Source organism: Octopus sinensis, linkage group LG4 (genome assembly GCF_006345805.1).
Source record: "Octopus sinensis linkage group LG4, ASM634580v1, whole genome shotgun sequence".
Taxonomy (NCBI): Eukaryota; Metazoa; Mollusca; class Cephalopoda; order Octopoda; family Octopodidae; genus Octopus; species Octopus sinensis.
Window position 1 is genome coordinate 30,940,798 of NC_043000.1, and position 14,636 is coordinate 30,955,433.

The following is a 14,636-nucleotide window of genomic DNA, read 5'->3' on the forward strand; positions in this document are numbered from 1 at the left end:
GGTCTTGATTCATCAATTAGAAAGCACTTTTTCTTCATGAACTCTGACAACTATATCTGGCTTATTGCTCTTACTTTCTCTATCTGTGTGCATTGGAATATCCCATGATTTGGTTGCTTTCTCATTTTGTGCTACCTTTTATGGCGTATGCCTATACCATGTTTTTTCTGTTGTTATTCCTTCTTAGCCAGGACTGGGCGGCCACAGACAATATGGTTTATTGTTTCTTGTCCATCTCCACATATTTTTTGCATGTGCACTGATGAAAGGATTAACTGAACATTTTTCTGTCTTTTTCTGTAGATCCATTAGCAACCCTTGCTACAGCTGCTGTAACGACTGCTGCAAGTGCTGCAGCAGCATCAGCCACCACAATAGTGAAGCAAGAGACAAGTTCTGCTGCTCCAATACCTGCAACCGGTCCACAGCCTCTACCTACATCCACAACACCAGTGGCAGTTGTAACACCAGTAGCAGCAACAGCTACTACCAATGGACTGCCAAATTCTGCCGATGCCACAGATTCAAAACAAGTTAGAGAATTTCTTCATAAACTGTTGTTTTGTTTTGTTTTTTATTTTAAAGTCTGTTTATTTCCACTCAGCCACCAATGTTGGCATCAATCATTATTCATGATGGTTAGCCATTATAGACATCACTGTGACATAGAAAGTAGTAATAGGCTCCCCCTGGTGGGACTGCGTCTATCGACAGCCAGGAATGCTACCCCATCCCCCCTTATCTATTACACTAGAGCACCTGCTTGTCCATTAATTTCTTTCCGCTTTTAAAATTATTTTATCTATCATCATCATCATTTAGTGTCCATTGTCTATGCTGGCATGTGGTGGAGAGTTCAACCACAGTTGGCAACCACTCCGAGGAAATAATGGGTGCCGTTTGTGTGACAGCAATTTTACTTGGCTTGATGGGTCTTCTTCTCAAGCACAACATAATGCCCAAGGTCTCGCTCCTTGCCTCCGTGGAGTCCAACACTCAAAAAGAGCTCAGCCACTTGGCTTGACAGGTCCTCTCAAGCACATCATATCACCAAAGGTATCGGTCACTAATCATTGCCTCTGTGAGGCCCAAAGTTCGAAGATCATGCTTCACCTTGTTCTGTGCCTTCCTGGGTCTACCTGTACTACAAGTTCCCTCCACAGTTGAAGATTTGCATGTTTACACAGCTGTCCTTGTCCACAAGCATCACATGATCACACAGTGCAGTCGTCTCTTTTGCACCCCTCATTTGATGCTTCTTATGTCCAACTTTTCTCTCAGGGCACTTAACAATCTGTTGTGTATGCACACTGACATTACACATTCAGCAGATCATACTAGCTCCATTTCTTTCAAGCCTAAGCATGTCCTCAGCAGTCACAGCCCATGTTTCACTGCTGTGTAACACGGCTGTTCGCATACATGCATCATACAATCTACCTCTCACTCTGAGCAAGAGGCCCTTTGCTACCATCAGAGGTAGGAGCTCTCTGAACTTTGCCCAGTCTATTCTTATTCTAGCAGCCACACTTTCAGAGCATCTATCCCTGCGACTGACTTGGTCACCTAGGTAATGGAAGCTGTCAACTACTTCTTGTTTTTTCCCCTATCATGTGATGGAATCTTTCTTCTGCACATCTTTGGTGTTTATTGCCCCTGTGCATATGCCACACACAAAACACCCTAAACTTTGTCTTGAATTCTTCTGTTTTTGCCTGGAGGACTATGATGAACAAGAGGGGAGGGGGGCTGAGGACCCATCCTTGAGCCCCTACATGTACCCTGAATTCTTCACTTTAATTGTTGCCAATCCTCACCTTACTGACAGCTTCCTTGTGCAGCTCTCACCAACCACTCGTCTATCCTTAGTTTCCACATTGACCACCAGATATGGGATTGGGTGACCCCTGTCAAAGGCTTTCTCCAAATCAACAAAAGCCAAGTACAGAGGTTTATCTTTGGCTCAGTATTTCTCCTGCAGCTTCCTTACCAGAAATATAGCATCAGTGATGCTTCTCCCTGGCACAAAACCAAACTGCATCTCAACTAGACTCTCTCCCTAATTAGTTGGATCAGGTAACTTTCATCACCTGATCCAACAACTTGATACCTCTGTAATTATTTCTAAGTTATCACCTTTACCTTTGTAGCAGTTGACTATGGTGCTGCTACACCAGTCATTGGGTATGACTCCTTCATGTATCACCTGGTTAACTATACAGGTGACTAGACCATAACCTACACAGCCAGATATTTTAAGCATCTCAGCAGTGATTCCTGAAGGGCCAGGGGCTTTCTCTGTCTTCATATCCTTAATTGCTTTGTCTAATTGGGTAGCTGGTCCCTCAGTTGGGTCCACATTTGGCACACTCTCCTCCTTCCATTCATTCTCCACTTTCTGCAGTTTTTTCTAATAGCATTTCTAAGCCTCTTTCTTGGCAGAATCATTAAATGCTAGTGCACCACCATCTATGCGGACTTGGTTTAATTAGTCTAATTACTGTAACATTTCAAATTGTTGCTTATACTATCTAACATCATCATCATCGTGTTAACATTTACTTTTCTATGCTTTGTAGGGTATAAAATCTGAGTCAGCTGTGAAGCCTGCTGGAGTGGTTGTAAAAAAAGAAGCTAACCAATGGTATGATGTTGGAATCATCAAAGGAACAACATGTCTTGTCTCTCATTGTCACCTACCATCAGAATCTAACCAGGGCAATGGAGATGTAAGTATGCATCTTAATCTGATCATTGCAGGTTTATATATATATGCACGCACTTTACTTTGATACTTTAATAGATTTTTGTCCAATATTGGCCCAGGCCATGTCTAACTTAATAGCGCCACCTGGCAAAGTCATTCAAATCAGGAATCGGACAACATGGCCCACTCGAGGAGAAGAGAGGGTTATTGTTTATGGAGACATATCTGGGTGTAGGAGATTTAGCCAGGATTCTTTGAAGGAATTTGTCCAAAGACTTCTTGAACTTTATGGGGTCTGTTTCTGTTTTAATGTGTTTTGGTGTAATGTTAAAGAGAGCGGGGCCAATTGTGGTGAAATAATTGTGCCATATTGTTATGTGATACGAGTATGATTTATGTTGTGGGTGGATAGCATAGGGCTCAAGTCTTGGGTGTATCTTAAAAGTGATGCCAACATCATTTGGGCAATTATGATGGAATATTTCCCACATCATGCAGATGATTTAGTGCTCACAGTGGCGTTGGAGAGAATAAAGCTTGAACTTTTTTAGTCGACCCCAATCGTCAAGGCCTATCATGCCATCTATCTTTTTTGTGACCTTCGAGGTACTTCAGTTTTCATGATACTTTGTTTTGTGTGGGGAGACCACAGTGAACAACAGTATTCAAGGTGGGGTCAGTCAGAAGTGGAGAAGATGATGGTGTGGATATCTCTCGACTTGAAAGTTCTGAGAATCCAGGAACACATGGGTTGGACGGTTTGGCTGAGGACTGGTAAACCACAGGCTGCATCAGGCTCCAATCTGATCTGGCAAAGTTTCTATAGCTGGATGCCCTTCCTAATGCGAACCACTCCGAGAGTGTAGTGGGTGCTTTTTGGATTTAGTGATAAAGGCTGGGAGGTGGTCAATGATAAATATGGGTGGGGTGGGGGCTTCTTTATATAAATTTAATCTTGTATTGATACAAATAGCACTGATTTTTGTCTTTAATGATGATTTTTTTTTATAGGAAATATCTCAGAAATTAGAAATATTAAATTTCTAAATATCTCAGAGAGACATGAGCGGTGGCGGGGTGATATAGTGGTTGTATACTGTCAACATAACGTGACAGTCCCGTAAAGGGAATTACACCACTGCTATTTAGCCCTAGGAAGCATCAACGCTTCCTGTCGGCCTTCACACATTTCCTGTGTCCTTATATTTGCAAAGGGGAGGCAAGCACCCCCAACAGCTAGGCCTGCATCTAGAGACATGCATGTTTCTGGGTCAAGACAATATATTGTAAGCATTGTATAAAATTGGTTATTAATATCACTTGATATGAATTACTTGTGATTTCTTTATAGGATATCGATGTTGTTAGTATACCTGACCACAGTGTATTAAAGCGACAAGAGCTGTTGCCTGGTACTGCTTATAAATTCCGTGTTGCTGGAATAAATGCTTGTGGACGAGGTCCTTTCAGTGAAGTATCTGCTTTCAAAACTTGTCTACCTGGATTCCCTGGAGCACCATCGGCTATTAAAATAAGTAAGGTATGTGCAAACTGCTCTCTATTCAAACGCCCCTCATTCTGAGGACATAATACAACATATTTTTAAACCTTTAATGATGTATATTAAGGTCTGATCAATCAGGTCAAGTGAAATATTATTTTGGTGTTTTCAAATTCTTTATTTCAGAGTTCCGAAGGTGCCCATCTGTCCTGGGAACCACCACAGAACACAGCTGGCAAAATTACTGAATATTCTGTGTATCTTGCTGTGAGAAATGCGGCAGCTACCCAAGTTGACCAGAAACCTGGATCACCAGCTCAGCTGGCCTTTGTTCGAGTCTATTGTGGTCCAAGTCCCTCATGTGTTGTTACCACAGCCAGCCTGGCTTCTGCTCATATTGACTACACTACCAAACCTGCCATTATATTCCGAATTGCTGCCAGAAATGAGAAAGGTTATGGTCCAGCTACCCAGGTCAGGTGGCTACAAGGTCAGTACGGAAATGAGTTCAGTTGTGTTTCTATTGATTTGTGAGGTGGGAGGCAGGGCTTGCATTTGGAAAAGACAATTGAATTGTCTTCTGCTATAGCATAGGGCCAACCAAGGCTTTGTGAATGCATATGATAGGCAAAAATTGAGAAGAAAAAAAATTGTGTTTGTGTATACACACACACACACATACACAGGGGCAAACAAGCCAAATTTCAAAGCCACTGTCAGTTTTTCTTTGTAAAAGTAAATATGTATTCTTCTAAAGAGTATTCAGTTTGTACCAGTGGCACATAAAAGAGCACCATTCGAGTGTGATCGTTATCAGCTTCGCCTTACTGGCACTTGTGCCCCATGCTCGTAGGGTGCTAAGAGCACCATCCGAGCATGATTGTTGCCAGAGCGGCTAACTGGCTTCCATGCCAGTGTCATGTAAGAGGCACTATTCGAGCGGGATCGTTACCAGCATCACCTTACTGGCACCTGTGCCGTTGGCATGTGTAAAAAGATTTGAGCGAGGTCGTTGCCAGTACTGCCTGACTGGCCCCCGTGCCGGTGGTACGTAAAAGCATCCACTGCACTCATGGGGTGGTTGGCATAAGGAAGGGCATCCAGCTGTAGAAACTCTGCCAGATCAAGACTGGAGCCTGGTGCAGCCATCTGGTTTGCTAGCATGGAAAGCGAGTGTTAAACGATGATGATTGACATAAAAACAGTTATTATAAAAGTAGCTTCATTCTCTGTCTATTTCTCTGGTGTCTCTAATACATAGTTTACAGACCTCAGTTGTCTAATGCTTATTTTAAAAGATGGTTGTGAAAGAGAGATAGTGATTGAATAGTTCTAAAATAATTCTAAGTTTTTGTCGACTTGTTTTGTGAACTGTGAAAGGGGACTGAGCATTCTTTGATCTTCAGTAGCTTCTCAAGTTTTGAAGGGGTTTTTTTCCTATGAAATTCTTAGCACTTTAGTCAGATGAGAAAATTAGATTACAAAATATTTTCTCATTTAATATTATATATTTCTTTATTGCCCACAAGGGGCTAAACATAGAGGGGACAAACAAGGACAGGCAAACAGATTGTCGATTATATCAACCCCAGTGTGTAACTGGTACTTATTTAATCGACCCCGAAAGGATGAAAGGCAAAGTCGACCTCGGCAGAATTTGAACTCAGAACATAACAGCAGACGAAATACCGCTAAGCATTTCGCCCGGCGCACGAACGTTTCTGCCAGCTCGCTGCCTCATTTAATATTATAGTAACACTTTTACTTCATTCAATATTGTTTACTTACATTTTCTTTTATTTCTTTGTTCTATTGTGATAATTGGCGAAAAGAGACTAATGCTGGTTGTTTTTTTGTTTTTGTAATTTTTCTGCAGATGCTGGTCAAAGTCCTGGTGCTGCTGCTGCTGCTGCCGCTGCTGCCAACAAAGTGACAATAAAACGACCTCTAGCAGCTGGAGACATGTAATTATTTTTACTATTTCACTCTTATTTTCTTCTCTTCTAAACTAAGTCAGGATTGTGAAATTACTAATGTCTAATGATAGCAACACGATGCTTTGCAGACAGACACGGCCTTCATTTGTCTCTCACATCAAGTGTCATACATTAAATGTACTCTATTTGGGGTACCACATTCTGTGGACTCCAGTTAATGTTTCACATCTCCTGTAACTTATCCAGTGTACATTTGTAGTACCTCGCCAAGTGTATGATATAAAATGTACCACACTTAGTGTACCTATTTCTTTACTACCCACAAGGGACTAAACACAGGAGAAACAGATTGTCGATTATATCGACCCCAGTGCATAACTGGTACTTATTTAATCAACCCCGAAAGGATGAAAGGCAAAGTCAACTTCAACAGAAATTGAACTCAGAACGTAACAGCAGATGAAATACGGCTACGCATTTCGCCCGACGTGCTTACATTTCTGCCAGCTTGCCGCCTTAAGGTACACTTAGTGTACCTTACTTAGTATACCACACCCGGTGCACTGCAACTATTGTACCACATCTAGTCTTACTCTTGGTACACCTCAGCTAGTTTAACACATCTGATATACCATATCTCATGTCCTGAGAAGGTGCAGAAATGTGATCAGTGAAGAAATATTTAGATTTTTACATCACAAATATGCATTGAGACATCATGTATGTGCGTGTGTATAAACATATCAAAAGGATATGTTACAACACTATTCCACATATACAAAAACAACCATACCAATAAGCCAACCTATTTCCATCATCAGCTGCCCCACGGATATCATTATGGTTTCGACACCCGGGCAGTACCATTCAATCCAGTGGTGTCAACAGCACTAAAAGAAGTGCTGTTTGGGAACAAACATACCAGCAAACAAAATACACAACTCTCAAACACATTTACCCGTATGTACAATATTCAATCAAATATAGACAGGATTAAACACAAACTTTAAAATTAAACAACAAGAAAAAAATAAATCTATGTACATCTGTATCAATATTAATAGTAAACCTACAACAACTAAATTATATACTAAATAGCGACCAATCTTTAAGTTCATGCAAATAATAATCCCACCAGTCTTCCATAGTTTCTACTTTAACCCTTTCGTTACCAAACCGCCCAAAGCTGCCCGAAAAAAATTTTGGTTAATGTGACCAAACCGCCCGAATTTACCTATTCCTATTTAAATGAGAATATCAGAGCAAATCTCTTTAGTACATTCGTGAAAATATGTGATTATACTTCGTAAACAGTTCATCTACAGTTTTGTACAACGATCGATGTGTAATTTTAATTCCCTGAATTTTGGGAGATTTTTTTCGGCATCGATTTTTCTTCAACTTTGAAAATGGATAGGAGTTTCATGTTATCAAGCATTGATTCTGAATTGGAAAATTTGTGAAACAAATACTGGGTACTGTTGTGGATTTAGTTTTTATACAGGGAAACTAAAGTTAGTCAGCATGGCTTAGGGTATGATGTGGTCTGGAAGTTATTGTTTGAAGCGATCAATGCGAAAACAAAATGTAAACAAACACAAAATGGGGGTTCAAATTTCGGAAAATTTGTGAAGCAAATACTGGGTACTGCATGGATTTAGTTTTTATACAGGGAAGATAATGTTAGTCAGCATGGCCTAGGGAACGATGTGGTCTGGAATTTATCACTTCCATGCCATAACCAGGGCCATATATTATTTTTTGACCGATTTCCTTAGTTCGGTCAAACTTACGGTGGATTCCAGTATTTCACTTTATTCCACCTTTATGGTACACCTGTTGTGCATTAAATTCAACTGATGATATAGTGATGTGCACAATTCTTCTTTATCAAAATTTTGTTGCATACCCATTTGAATATTAGCTGATGATTCATTTTCTATGGTGATGTTTAAACAAAATTTTAATATTTTTACCTTTTGCTCAATTTACCTGGATTTACCTGTAATTAAAGTCACTTTGAGACAAAAGTTATGCAATAGAATTGATTAAGAACCCTTTCTTTAATTATGTTCCAAATATCACATTAAAATGTTGATAAGTAAAAAAGTTACAGTTATTTAATGAAACAAGCCTAAATTCATGATTATTTTAGAATTTAATTGAAACTCATGAGGGGTGTATTTTGGTCAGAAATATAGTAACGAAAGGGTTAATAACAGAAATTGAGAGCTTTATTTCAATTCTCTCCAAAACAAAAACACGATTGAATTTAATGAATAATATAATAATTATGGGTGAAACTCATTATTTCATAATTCAAAAGTTAATAATAGAAACACTACATACTCTTAATATGACAGTACCACCTGACTGGCACCCGTGCCAGTAGTACGTTAAAAGCACCATCCGAGCGTGATCGTTGCCAGGGCCGCTGATTGGCTCCTGTGCTGGTGGCACATAAAAAGCGCAATTGTTACCAGCATTACTTTACTGGCACTTGTACCGGTGGCATGTGAAAAACAACTTTCGTGCAAGATTGTTGCTAGTGCTGACTCCTATGCAGGTGGCACATAAAAAAAAACACCAATTGAGCATGGCCGTCACCAGTACAGCCTGACTGGTCCTCGTGCCGGTGGCACGTACAAGCACCCACTACGCTCTCGGAGTGGTTGGCGTTAGGAAGGGCATCCAGCTATAGAAACCTTGCCAGATCAGATTGAGCCTGGTGCAGCCTTCTGGCTCGCCAGTCCTCAGTCAAACCGTCCAACCCATGCCAGTATGGAAAGCAGACGTTAAACGACGATGATGATGATTATGTTAACTTTCCAGTAACTAATAGAAACATTAAATTTGTTAAATAGGAACTAATAAAAGTATACTTTGTAATTAACTATTATTATAAAACTTTGTTATGATGAAAGCTAAATTAAAACTCTTTAAAAGATAATATAACTACAAAGTATTAACACGTACATATTTCTTCAAAGCACATGGTTCATCACTTCCAGAAATTAAATGATTATTTTAACTATAGATGACGTAGTACATAATTATTTCTTCCTCAATTGTCTCAAACAATATTGGTGTTGTAATAAGTAAATAATTTGAATCATGAAAAATCCAAATCTTTACGAATATTTCCAAAGTTGAAGACTAGATACTACCCCATATTTATTTAAAATTTCAAGTCTCCCACCCAAACAGCGATTAAAAGTTGTAACCAATTTACCATATCCTGTACCCTTGTTTTATTAAATGTTTTAACAGTTTATATATTCTATGCAAAAATCTCTTAGCATTATTAATAATAAAAACTATTTCTGACTATTTGCCCTGTAAATACATCATCATCATTTAAAGTCCATTGTCCATGCTGGCATGGGTTGGGTGGTTTGACCAGGGATGGTAAATTGAGTCCAGTCTGATTTGGCATGGTTTCTACGGCTGGATGCCCTTCTTAACACCAACCACTCTGAGAGTGCAATGGGTGCTTTTTACATGCCACCAGCACAGGTTCCAGTTGTGTGACCCAAATATCTGCCACGACTACAATTTCACTTGGCTTGATGGGTCTTCTACTCAAGCACAGCATATTGTCAAAGGGCTCGGCCTCGTGGGGCCCAACACTCGAAAGATGCTTTACACATGGTTATTTCAATGTATATTTGTGACTTTGTAATGAAGAGACCTGCTCCTAATTCTTTTATCTCTTAACACTGATGTATTACATGTATTTATACTCGTGTCTGTGTGTTTTGTCTTGCAGTAAAGCTGCATCCCCTCCGAATGTGAAGAAACTGAAAAATGAAGATGAACATGATAAGCTGTAAACTCAGCCTCTGCCTGATTAGCAGCTTTTTTACTTATCAGAAGAAATCTGGTCCTGGAATGTTGATCCAAAAACTATTGGACAGGACTGTCTGCTACAAGACTCTACATCTGTAGCTCAAACCAATCCATAATTACAACTACAGACAAAAAAAAAAACAAAAAAAAGCAGATCCTCTTCCAGCAGCCCTCTTCCTCTTCTGCAATCTCTTCGTCATCTGTATTATCATCAACACCACCACTGTCACCATTATCATCATCATCATTGTCATCGCCATAATCATCGTCATCATTCATTCATCTCATATCTGTCGTCTGTATTTTCATGTCTTTTAAAAAAAAATACCGATGCAATCTTTGAAACAATGGCGGGGGAGGGGGGTTAGGGTGAAAATCGCCGCTAATTTTTACTTTTGGCTTTGAAGGAATCTCACCTAAGTTCAACAGTTTTGTCCACCTCATAAGCATGTTAAGTTCTTCTCCCTCACCTTTTTCTCTCTCTGTATATTTTATCACTTTTCAGACATTCAGATCCTTTTTTTTTTATTTATTTTTTTTAGCAAGTAACTATTTGAATTATATATATATATGTGGTGTGTGTGTGTACAAATATATATATGTGTATACATACATATATGTATGTATATACATGTATATATATATGTATGTATGTATATGTATGTGTATGTATATGTATGTGTATATATGTGTATATATATGTATGTGTATGTATGTATATGTATGTGTATATGTATGTATGTGTATATATGTGTATGTATATATATATGTATGTATACATATATATATGTATGTATATATATGTGTGTGTGTGTATGTGTATATATATATATATAATCATATATAATTGTTATATATTCAATTTTTATTTGCCAATTTAAAAAAGAAATTATTTTTCTTTGAAAAACTGGAGGGGTGTCCCTCCTAATTGTATATAGTTGTATTTTTTTTCTTTTCCGTTCTTTTGTTGGGTAGTGGGTGAATGACATGCAATTTCAACAACTGAAATGTCAATTCCTTCTCTAAAACTGTTTTATTTCTTTGAAACTATTACACTTCTTCCTCTTGATCAACCACTTTAACTAGAGACATACAATAAAACTTTCTGTATAGAACAGAAATGATGAAAAAATACTAACCCCTATGAATATACTGGCCCTTTTAGGGTGGGAAAAGGCGGGAGACCTACATACCCTTGTAATTGTATATTTGCCCAACACCATTTCCATTTTCCCCCTTTTCTTGGAATCAACTATGTTGGACCATTGGACTAGTTAATTGACTATAATTACATCCATTACTCTACAAACTTACATTTTTACCGTTTCTTAAAAGAAAAGTATTTCATAATAATATCACCTTAAAAGATTTCTGGAGATGGAATAAAAATTGTACTTAGAACATTTTTGTATTTCATACATTCATACAATGCATACACCTCTCTCTCTCTCCCCCCCCCCTTATTCATACATATGATTATGCGAAACCAGCCAAGATGTCTCTTCTCATAAACCATTTTTCGCTAGTCGACTTGCCTTCTTCAACCTCTTCTTGCAATGCCATGTTACATCCTTCCATAATTTACATCTCTCTCTCTCTCTCTCTCTCTCTCTCTCTCTCATCTCCACAGTGTAAAACTCTCAACAAAAAAAAAAAACCTGCTTGCACTTCATTTTATTTATTTGTCTTAATGTTTTCTCTTAAATATAAAAAAACAAAAAATCAATTCCTTTCTCATATTTGTTTCTAGGATGTCTGTTGACTTTGGGGGTCAACGAATTAAGTCCCAGTTGAGCACTGGGGGTCAATGTAATCAACTTGACCCCTACTGTGCCATCATTTCAGGCCTTGTGCTTGTAGATGAAAGGATTATCATTATTATTGTTGTTGGTGTTAGGGCAGTGAGCTGGCAGAATCACAAACGTGTCAGGCAAAATGCTTAACAGCATTACTTCTAACTCTTTACAGTCTAAACTTAAATGCCACTAAGGTCAATTTTGACTGTCACCCTTTCAGGTTTAGTAAAATAAAGTACCAGTTAAGCACTGGGGGTCAGTATAATCAACTTGACCCTTCTCCTAAAATTTGCTGGCCTTGTGCCAAAATTTGAAACCATCGTTATTATTATCACTGTCATTATTATTGTTTTAATCTGACTCTTCATCATAACTAAAATTTATCTCTAAGATTTAAAATAATGATATATGGAGAAGTAATGATTGATGACTACACACACACACACACATACATATATGTTGTTTGTTTGGTTTTTGTTTCCTCCCATACCTTAATTTTTAAACTCCTCATTCAACTTCCATATTTTACAATTCCCAACTCTGACCCCATTCCAAAATCATAACTATTCTAACATCATTTTATTGTTGCTGCGATCATCTTTATCATTCCCACACTTTACCACTGCTGCCCTCCTCCTCCTCCTATTATTACTACTACTACTACCACCCTTCCTCCACCTTTCATTATACTCATGACGCTCTATCTCCTCTTTTACAAGTCAACTAGTTGCATCTGACTGATTCTTCAAAAATCCTCCTTGAGAATCTAAACCCAACGACAAGCAACACTAAATGTCAGACAGGTTCTATTATGCTTTCTTGTTTTTGTTTTTTCCCCCCTCTGATATAAAGTAGGGGCTGGCTGGCTGGCTAAGAAGAAATAGATAGCCCATGTAGTAATTGAAAGAACCAGATGGACTACGTGGATTCAACTTTGCAAATTCATCACTTGTAAATAACGGCAGTTTTCATAAACCGTTCTATGGGGCAGTTAGTTATGTAATAATAAAATCTTATATTAAAAACAACAAAAGGCATACTTTTTTCTTTCTTTTTCGCATATTCTGAATCCATTTTTGTGTTGGTTTATTTTTATCAAAATAAAAGTTCAAATGGAAATTTGTAGTTAAGACACCTGTGCCGGTGACACGTAAAAGCACCGTCCAAACATGGCAGAAGCCAGCGCTGCCTCGATTGACCTCCGTGCCAGTGGGACGTAAAAAGCACCAACCGATCGTGGCCGTTTGCCAGCCTGCTCTGACCCCTGTGCTGGTGGCACGTAAAACAACACCCACTACACTCACGGAGTGGTTGGCGTTAGGAAGGGCATCCAGCTGTAGAAACACTGCCAGATCAGACTGGAGCCTGGTGCAACCTCCATGGCTTACCAGACCCCGGTTGAACCGTCCAACCCATGCTAGCATGGAAAACGGACGTTAAATGATGATGATGATGAATTCTTTTTATGTACCTGTATGGCAACTTGGGCAGATGTTTTCTGCAGCCCCAGGGCTGACCAAAGCTACTTGACTGGATTTGATAGATAGAAACTGAAAGAGGCCTACACATATGTTATTGATTTCACATAGACAATGTTTGTTTTGTTTATTTGTTGCATTCACTGTGTAATAATGCTTAGGGAAATCTCCCTAATAATGCTGGATGTTAAAACACCCCAAAGTCATAGACCAGGTGAGGCAACTCACCACAGATCAAACCAAGAGTGGTGGTGGCCAATATTTTGCCATTTTCATGGCTTATCAACACCACGAAAACTGGATCAGAACATATTTCAATGCCTGAAATGAAAGAACTATTTGGTGTTGTACTACGGTGAGGCATAAGTGAAAACAAATTATAAATAAAAAAACAACAATACTGATTTTTAATAGCATATGCAGCAATATCTATTATATGTGTATAAAAATAAAATATATTATGTATACTATATATGTATGTATATATATAATATATCATCATCATCATTTAATGTCTGTTTTCCATGCTAGCATGGGTTGGACAGTTCGGCCGGATCTGGGAAGCCAGGAGGCTGCACCAGGCTCCAGTCTGATCTGGCAGTGTTTCTACAGTTGGATGCCCTTCCTAACACCAACCACTCCGTGAGTGTAGTGGGTGCTTTTTACATGCCACCGGCATGGAAGCCAGTCAAGGCGGCGCTGGCATCGGCCACGTACAGAATTTTTTACTAGTTTCATTTTGTCTCTTTGTTTTCTCTCCATGTTGATATATATGGACAATTAAGGTGGTTTTAGAGTCAGATCATGGCTGCTATTTTCAGCATGGTGGTATCTCATAGATACCCTAATTTATAATTTTAATAATTATTACCTTTGAAGGTTATTTTTTCCATGCTGACCACTTGATAAAATCGTTATTTTATTTTTAAATTAACGATCTTCTCCATATATATATTTATATATATACCATATATATTTATATATATACTATATACCATACATATATATATATGAGAAACTTTGTCTTGGCTGAAAGTGTTGTGATCATACACTACACTGCTGAGTCTACGCTGACGGAGTTAGTCTGCTAGTTGTAGTTTATGTTGGTTCTTAAAATGTTGAGTATATTTTTGTACAGTGTAGGACAAAATGTCATGAAGTATAAAAATGCTGTTAGTGCCAAAGCTGAAGCCACCATATATATTCACAGATACACAGTATGCAATCAGACCTTTGTGACTTTTGGCCCACCTTGTATAGGTGGACATTGGATTGATGATGTATATTTACAGGGATATTTGTACAGAAAATCTTAATAGGGGGAAATGGAAATACGAGAAAGAGCTGAATCAATAATAACCAGCAATA

At 38.5% G+C, this 14,636-nt stretch overlaps 1 protein-coding gene across 1 annotated transcript in view; it reads left to right on the forward strand.

Moving 5' to 3' along the window:
* LOC115210383 (host cell factor 1-like) overlaps nucleotides 1–10,203 on the forward strand; it is a 56,381-nt gene extending 46,178 nt beyond the window's left edge. The window contains 6 exon segments of the mRNA XM_029778955.2: nucleotides 304–533; nucleotides 2,580–2,729; nucleotides 4,059–4,247; nucleotides 4,395–4,698; nucleotides 6,085–6,172; nucleotides 9,915–10,203. Of these exon segments, the coding sequence (XP_029634815.2) occupies nucleotides 304–533; nucleotides 2,580–2,729; nucleotides 4,059–4,247; nucleotides 4,395–4,698; nucleotides 6,085–6,172; nucleotides 9,915–9,978 (1,025 nt within the window). The 3' untranslated portion in view covers nucleotides 9,979–10,203.
* Nucleotides 10,204–14,636: the final 4,433 nt, after the last annotated feature.